This window comes from Pantherophis guttatus, chromosome 17 (genome assembly GCF_059756535.1).
Source record: "Pantherophis guttatus breed Tessera chromosome 17, ASM5975653v1, whole genome shotgun sequence".
Taxonomy (NCBI): Eukaryota; Metazoa; Chordata; class Lepidosauria; order Squamata; family Colubridae; genus Pantherophis; species Pantherophis guttatus.
This window is the reverse complement of record NC_142079.1, coordinates 3,813,834-3,822,366: the sequence shown is the minus strand read 5'-3', so window position 1 is coordinate 3,822,366 and position 8,533 is coordinate 3,813,834. Positions and strand designations below refer to the sequence as shown.

The 8,533-nt window shown below is 45.4% G+C and overlaps 1 protein-coding gene across 1 annotated transcript; it reads left to right on the top strand.

Annotated features, from left to right (window-relative positions):
• Positions 1 to 1,764: 1,764 nt before the first annotated feature.
• On the top strand, positions 1,765 to 7,662 carry LOC132709976 (uncharacterized). The gene is made up of 2 exons (XM_060685156.2): positions 1,765 to 4,788; positions 6,391 to 7,662. The coding sequence occupies exons 1-2, from the start codon at positions 4,747 to 4,749 to the stop codon at positions 6,868 to 6,870; spliced, it is 522 nt and encodes a 173-aa protein (XP_060541139.2). The 5' UTR covers positions 1,765 to 4,746; the 3' UTR covers positions 6,871 to 7,662.
• Positions 7,663 to 8,533: the final 871 nt, after the last annotated feature.

Here is an 8,533-nt window from a genome sequence, read left to right as displayed (position 1 = left end):
CTTCCCCGGGGGATGGTATAAAGTCTCTCTTGCTCTCCTTGAGCAAGGGGTTGGACTAGAAGACCTCCGAGGTCCCTTCCAGTCCTATTATTCTGAGATAGATAAGAGCCTTGGTGGAGCAGCGGACTAAAGTGCTGTTAAGTAGCACCAGCTGCCTGCAATTACTGCAAGTTCAAATCTCACCAGGCTCAAGATTGACTCAGCCTTCCATCCTTCCGAGGTAGGGAAAATGAGGACCCGGATTGTGGGGGGCAATAGGCTGACTTTGTATAAAAAGAACACCGCTTAGGGGGGCCCGAAAGCCCTACTAAGCAGGTATATACAAAAGTATGAAGGCTGTTGCTTAACACAGTGTAAACCACCCTGAGTCTCCAGAGAAGGGTGGCATATAAATCAAATCAATAAATAAACAATAAATAAATAGTTGCGAGGCTATTCAAAACACAGTCGTGCTGAAGGGCTTTTCTCCCCAAATGCAGATGAAAATTCAAGATTCTTTTGGCAGCAGGGAAAAGAAATTCAGAAGAATTCAGAAGGGGAAAATGTGAAAATATTCAAAAGGTAATTTCCGGGGGTTGGGGTTGAGGGTGGGGAATTATTTCCAGAATCTCCAATGACTCATCAAACTTGAAAATACGTGTAAATGTTTGCCTGTAATTACTGTTTTTGGTCAGGCACCCTTAATATTCATATATAAACTGCATAAAGACATTTTTCATGTGAACTTCCATTATCCAGAGACGGTCAAAAGGACCAGAATTGAATTTGGGGCTTGGAAACTACAAAGAGAGAAACAGAAATTGATAGATTATCTAATCTTCATCTGCACTCAGGCATTTGCTAATTTGCAATTCCCCCTTGCAAACACGGAGGATCATAATTCTGTGAAGTTAAAAAACAGGCGGGGGTGAGGCAACTTTTTAAATCTGCCTGCATCCAGGATAACAAAGCCCATCTGCTATGTTCACCTAGCATCAGGGGTGAAATGCTCCCGGTTCGGACCGGATCGCCCGATACGGTAGTGATGGAGGCGGGTGGTTCGGAGAACCGGTAGCAAAAATCCCTGCCGTCCCCCCCCCCATTGCCCAGCTGAGCCGCGCAATCATCAGAGGCTTTTTTTAATTTTTAAAAGCATTTTTTCTACCTCTTTGGCCAAAAAAAATGCTTTTAAAAGTAAAAAAAAAAAAGCCTCTGATGATCGCGCAGCTCAGCTGGTATCATCAGAGGCTTTTAAAAGCATTTTTTCTACAACATCTTCGGCCGAAGAGGTTATAGAAAGCATGTTTTTAAAGGGAAAAAAAGCCTCTGCCGATCAGGCAAGTCAGCTGGAATCGTCAGAGGCTTTTAAAAGCATTTTTTCTACAACCTCTTCGGCCGACAATCAGAACAAAACCACATTTGGCCACACTTGGAATATTGCATTCAGTTTTGGTCGCCACGATGTCAAAAAGATGTGGAGACTCTAGAAAGAGTGCAGAGATTAGCGATAAAGAGGATTAAGGGACTGGAGGCTAAAACATAGGAAGAACAGTTGCAGGAACTGGGTATGTCTAGTTTAATGAAAAGAAGGACTAGGGGAGACATGATAGCAGTCTTCCAATATCTCAGGGGCTGCCCCAAAGAAGAGGGAGACAAGCTATTCTCCAAAGCCCCTGAGGGCAGGACAAGAAGCAACGGATGGAAACTAATCAAGGAGAGAAGCAACTTAGAACTAAGGAGAAACTTCCTGATAGTTAGAACAATTAATCAGTGGAACTACTTTCCTCCAGAAGCTGTGAATGCCCCAACACTGGAAATTTTTAAGAAGATGTTGGATAACCATTTGTCTGAAGTGATGTAGGGTTTCCTGCCTGGGCAGGGGGTTGGACTAGAAGACCTCCAAGGTCCCTTCCAACTCTGTTATTCTATTTCTATTTCTACCCGTCCTTCTCCAATGCATCCGGCAAACGCTTCCTGTCCGTCACTCTCTCCATATTTCACGATCCATATTTCAAAGGCGGAAGTCTTTTGGATTCCTTGATGTCAACGGCGGTTGCAATTGTGTCATCGTCAAGACCGAAGACCCTGGTCGCCCACAGAAGGAGAAGTTTCCAGGCTCGGGCAACTTGCTCTCGTGACCCGCGTTGACCTCAGGGAACTTGAATGCCAAGCTTGGCAGAGTTGCGTTTCCCTTCGCGCCCTGCCTTGTGAGTGCTTCTTCTTTTTTCAAGCAAGTGTGTCTGCAAGTGTGGGTTTTGGTGTGTGTGTGTGGGCGAGGACCACGCCCAACCCGAAGAGATGACTGAAACCAAGGTTCCCCCTTCAGTCAGTCAACTGCAGAAGAATGGTGGAGAAGTCTTTAGCGGTTGCTGTTCATTTTGGTAGGTGATGACTTCACATTTCCTTCTCTCTCTCTCTTTCTTTGTGAGACAACATTTCGGCAGGACCGATCCTTTCTTCTTCTCTTTCTTCTTCTCTTTCTTCTGCTCTTTCTTCTTCTCTTTCTTCTTCTTTTTCTTCTGCTCTTTCTTCTGCTCTTTCTTCTTCTCTTTCTTCGATGTTCTGCCGTATGGATGAGCGTTCAGCAAAAATGAGCTTCCTGAAGAACCAACAAACCGTAGCTAGAGAGGGAGAGACCCATTTTTCTCCTTCAAACTGGCCTCTTGGGTGGCTGGAGGTTAGATGTGGTGTCCCACCTAGAAAGTCTGGACTACAGCAATGAGAAGAACCTCAGGATGACCTGAAGACCTCCAAGATCCCTTCCCACCCATCGTCTATGATGCGATGACTCATCCCAGGCAGGAAGTTTTATGATTTTAGTGCTGTCGTTCATTCAGTTGCATTCATTTCTTTCTTCTTTAATTTTTTTTTAAAAAAATAATTTTTATTGAGCATTTTACATTTTAAAACCAAACACACAATAGCAAAAAAAACCACAAAACATACACACACACACATCAGACGTTAAAATGCAATACTAACAACTGATATATACAATTTTGCAACTTTCTGCCTCGATTTTTGTCTTTCCTCTTAGCTTTTATCCTCCCGCTCCTTCTCTTTATTTTTAAATATTCATAATTAACTGTTTTGTTAGCAGGGTCATTATTTATATTTATATTCAGTATGTTAATATCTAATTTCGCTTTATATTCTTATTTCTTAATTTGATTTCTGTTTTCCAACCGTGTATAAAACCTATTCCACACTGTATAATAATCTGAGTTTTCTCTTTCTTTGAACTCCATCGTTAATTTATCCATTTCGGCGCATTCGAGGATTTTCTTTATTATTGTTTCTTCCGATGGTGTATTGGTCGACTTCCACATTTGCGCTAGAGTAAATTCTGGCTGCCGTTAGAATATGTAATATAATATAATAGAGACCTTTTCTTCCATTTTTCTATCAATCATTCCTAAATCTCTGGTTTAAAATCTATCTTTTGGAGTGTAATCTCTTCCAACCACTCTTTAATTTTATACCTAAATTTCCTCACCTTGCATTCATTTCATGCTGGTTGGGTTCCATTTGATTTCTACCCTTGGCTCCTCGCCAAGGTCCTGCCCACTGTGGGGAGTGTCCCATCCCACCCCACCTCACCGGTAACTTCGAAGAAGTTGAAAGTGAAAATGTCACAAAAGGAATGGGTGTTATTATTATTATTTTTTGCATATGCAAAACAGGTGCTTCGCTCTTAGCTATGATCTCAAATTGGGAGTTTATTTGCATTTGTCGTTCCATCAAATCTGTGCGTATAGAGGAGAAGAATCAAAGGGCTTTCTGAGTTTTGTTGTTTTTTTGGAGATGTTTCATTAACTAACTAGGGAACATCATCAGTGCTAGAAGGGGGAGGAGGAGGAAGAGGAGGAGGAGGAGAGAAGAGGACTGTGGGTCCTTGATGCTCTCTGAGCTTGGATGTTTTCTTGCAGACGTTTCATTAACCTACTAGTAACATCATCAATGCTAGAAGGGAGTGGGGTTTGTGGAGAGGACGAGGACGAGGAGGTGAGGATGAGGACGGGGAGGAGAGGACTGTGGGGTCCTTAGTGCTCCCTGAGCTTGGATGTTTTCTTGCAGAAGTTTCATTAACCTACTAGTAACATCATCAATGCTAGAAGGGAGTGGGGTTTGTGGAGAGGACGAGGACGAGGACGAGGACGAGGAGGCGGAGGATGAGGACAGGGAGGAGAGGACTGTGGGGTCCTTAGTGCTCCCTGAGCTTGCTTGTTTTCTTGGAGACATTTCATTACCAAACTAAATGACATCATCAGGGCTAGCCAGCACCGTGCTAGTCAGAGGAGGAGAACTCAACACCATCTACGCACGCTGACAGTATAACTCATTGCAACTTCAGGGCTAAATATGAATTTTAAATATTTCAAATCGTGTTAACACCTCTTCCTTCCTCCCATCACTCTGGAGTCAAGCAATCCCAGGCGAACGTTCGAGCCCCAAAAAACCCTCAGACTCAGCAAAAAAGGCAGCTTGGATATTGCTGTAATTTCCAAAGATGTGAATTTTCAGGCAGTTTTTGCAACGCCGAAACAAAATTTCGCATAAATCCATGGCTGCCTGTGAATCGTGCCCGATTGCGCTAAATTCTCGGCGGTGGCTCGCAACTGATTGTCTTCTCCTTATCTACCTCCCTGTCCAGCGTTGGCGTCCACTTTTTGGCTTTTGCGTCCCAGCCTGGTGGATTCCACCCCCAGCATCTGCCCCAGGTGTCCAGCAGATCCAGAATTTCTGCAGAAAATTCGGCTACAGATCATGTGGTTGAAACGACCGACTCGAGATTTATACAAATCCTACGTGAGTAATTTGGCTTTTTTTAAAAAATCGGATTGCCCTGTTATCTGGCTGGCGGTTTCCTTTTGAAAAGCTCTGCGCCTTGCCGTTTTCTGCTTTGCGGCTAGTCCTTGACTTATGGCCATTCCTTTTGTGGCAACAGTTCTGATCAAAGTGACTTTTTCACACATTTTACGACCGTTGGCAGCATCCCCCGTGGAGACGCGATCAAAATTCGGACACTCGGCAACAGTTATGATAGTTATGACGGTTGATCGTTATGACGACCGGTCGTAAGACAAGGACGGCCTGTGTTTGTTGTGGCTCCAGGTGATCCAATTAGGCAACTTTTATATCACTTAAGGTAAAGGTTCCCCTCGCACATATGTGCTAGTCATTCCCGACTCTAGGGGGCGCTGCTCATCTCCGTTTCAAAGCCGAAGAGCCAGCGCTGACCAAAGACGTCTCTGTGGTCACGTGGCCGGCATGACTCAATGCCAAAGGCGCATGAAACGCTGTTCCCTTCCCACCAAAGGTGGTCCCTATTTTTCTACTTGCATTTTTTACGTGCTTTCGAACTGCTAGGTTGGCAGAAGCTGGGACAAGTCACGGGAGCTCACCCCGTTACACGGCACTGGGGATTCGAACCGCCGAACAGCCGACTTTTCGTTCGACAAGCTCAGCGTCTTAGCCCCTGAGCCACCGCGTCCCCTTATATATTACTTATCACCTATATCACTTATCTAGAGCTAAAGCAGAGCTATAGCCAGGGACATCTGTAGAATTTATTTAATTGGAGGGAGAAGATGGGCCTTCTTGATGGGTTCGTTCTTAGGACGTTCAACCAACTAGGAAGCTGTTTTGGAGGAAACAGAAAAAGCTGAGAGCTTCCAGATTTCAAGATCTGGCTCAGATTCCAGGTATTCACACCTGAAGGCAAGGCCACCTGTTGGTAACCTTCATGTGCCTTCAGCAACGGCCACTGTTGCCCTCCAAGGAAGAGGACACTGAAGGGTGAAGGATGGTTTCATCACAAAAGGCTGAAAGGGCTTTGGGTGACATTCTTCCTCCTGCAGGGCTTCCTGCCTGTTGACTCAAGAGATGTCACGAGACACCCTTTCCTCCTCCTCCTCCTCTTCCACCCCGCCCCCCAGAATATAGAATAACAAAGTTGGAAGATCTACGGATTAAAAGAGTTGGAAGGTCTTCTTCAAACTTCCTGCTTGGAGGTCTTCTAATCCAACTTCCTGCTCAGACAGGAGACTCTATACAGTACCATTATTCCTCCTCCTCTTTTTCTTCTCTCCCCTTGTCCTCCTCCTCCTCTTCCTCCTCCTCCTCCTCTTCTTCTTCTTCCTCCTCCTCTTCTTCCTCTTCCTCCTCTTTTTCTTCTTCTCCCCTCCTCCTCCTCCTTCTCCTCCTCCTCCTCCTCTCCTTCTCCTTCTCCTTCTCCTTCATCTCCTTCATCTTCCCCTCCTCCTCCTCCTCCCTCATACTCATTTATCTTACTCTTCCATCCATACCTACTATACTTTATTCTATTTTATTACGTTTTGCTTTGGCTCTCTGTTCAGCGATGTCATCTATCTATTTATGACTTTTTGCCCCTTCTGCTTTTGCACCCAGCTGACTCGTATGGACCTGCAGGCTGATCTGCGCAAGTTTTGCGAGATGCCCGTCGCTTGGCTGCCCGGTAGAAATATCACAAAGGAACCGGAGAGGCTCCTGTTGCAAGAACTCTACGCGGCTGTGGTCCGTATGAAGGGGGCTCTGAAGGCCTTGGAAAACCAGCTCGTGGATGAAGAGAAGCCGTTGCCCCACCAGCTGGCCACCGTTTCCCTCTGGCTCACCGGCCTCCTTTCCAACATCCAGTGTGCCCAGTGCCAGAGGGGCCTTCGGCCAGTCCCTGTCACGCCTTCGGAAAAGAGCCAAGACTCTTCGTCCTTCGCGCAAAAGATAGAAGGTTGCCAGGTCCTTTGGAATCTCTCCAGGTTCATCAAGGGGTTAGCTAAGGTTTTCCAAAAGCAGAGCGTGAAAAGCAAAAGACCGGAGAGGCAGAAAAAGAAGAAGGGGAAAACGAATGATTCCTCGGTAGTGATCCTGTAGATCTTTCTTTGGGATCCGTTTGAAAGGATGAGGCGTGCACCACCTCCAGAATTTGGATCCTGTCCTCCGGAGAGTCGGGAAAAGGAAGAGGCGGAATGTTTTCAAGGCAGAAATTTGGGTCTGGAGCCCGACTGTCTGTGGAGATTCTCAATCATCCAAATCTTGTTTCAAAGGTTCTTTTTTTCCAAAGGCAACTGGACTTCGTTTTTCCTCGAGGAAAAAAAAGAAGATGTTTCCCTTCTCATCCAAGAAGCTTCATCGGTTCTGGCAGGAGTTTGGGGCAGGGGTGATGGAAAGGTCGTGCTTCTTTGCAGTCATCGGGACATTAGTGCTCTCCCTGAGAGCTCTGTCTTGAGCCCACATTTCTGATCCGCTTTTCAATCCAGATTAGCAGCTTCGTCCCCTGTTCCTTGCTTACCGCCCAACAGACTCAAGGCTACGCCGTTGACAAATGGAATTTGGGCTGAACAGGGAAGGAATAGAGAAGGATTGGAAATGCAGGTAGTCCTCATTTAGCAACCACTCAAAGATACAATAGCAACGAAGAAAGAGACTTATGATCGCTCCTTGGACTCATGACTTTTGCGGTATCCCCACGCTCACAGGAGCAAAATTTTGGCCCCTTGAAACCATCATGTACTGATGGTGTTGGTTGCATCCTATGTGGTAGCATCACCATTTGCAACCTCCCCAGATGGCTTAAATGTAATTAAACATTTATTATTTATTGGTTCGATTTATATGCCGCCGTTCTCCGGAGACTCAGGGCGGCTTACAATGCGTTAAGCAATAGCCTTCATACTTTTGTATATACCTGCTTAGTAGGGCTTTCGGGGCCCCCCCAAGCGGTGTTCTTTTTATATAAAGTCGGCTTATTGCCCCCACAATCCGGGTCCTCATTTTACCTACCTCGGAAGGATGGAAGGCTGAGTCAATCTCTCTCTTAACTAAGCTAGAGAGAGCTCCAACCTAGAATTAAGGAGAAATTTCCTGACTGAGAAAACGATGAATCAATGGAACTTCTGGCTTTGCCTCCAGAAGTTGTGGGTTGCTTCACATCACTGGAGGTCTCCAAGAAAAATTGGATGCTGTTTGTCTGGAATGGTATAGGTTCTCCTGCCTTGAGCAGGTGGTTGGACTAGAGGACCTCTAAGGTCCCTTCCCACTGGGATTCTACGATCTATGTTTCGTTCTCATAGCAATTGAAAAGCTATGAAAGTTGGATTCAGGACTCAGCACTTTAACCGCTAACATTTAGGGAACCCCGGACAAAGCAAACTCCGCCCCACACAGTGATGTCACTGTACAAGCCCCTCCTTCATAATCCTTACCTCCAGAGGGAGGGGCCACAAGGGACTTGTATTGAAAGCACATCTTCTTCCTTGCTTGCCAGCAAAAAAATAGACCATCTTATCCAGCTGGCTTGTTTTGTTACTGGGAATCGCCTGATTTTTTGCCCGCAAGAAGAATTAGTGCAGTTTTTTAATTCATTTTTTAATTAAAAAGGAAAAAAAATATATCTAGGACTCAAGTCATGTCCGTTGATTTCCAAGGTTATCCCAGGGTGGCCGAAAAATAGTTTTCAGTAAGGAACCTGAGCGTTTTTCCCCAGTGATTCAGTAACGAATGATCCTGCCTGACTAAACCACTCGATGCTACAGAA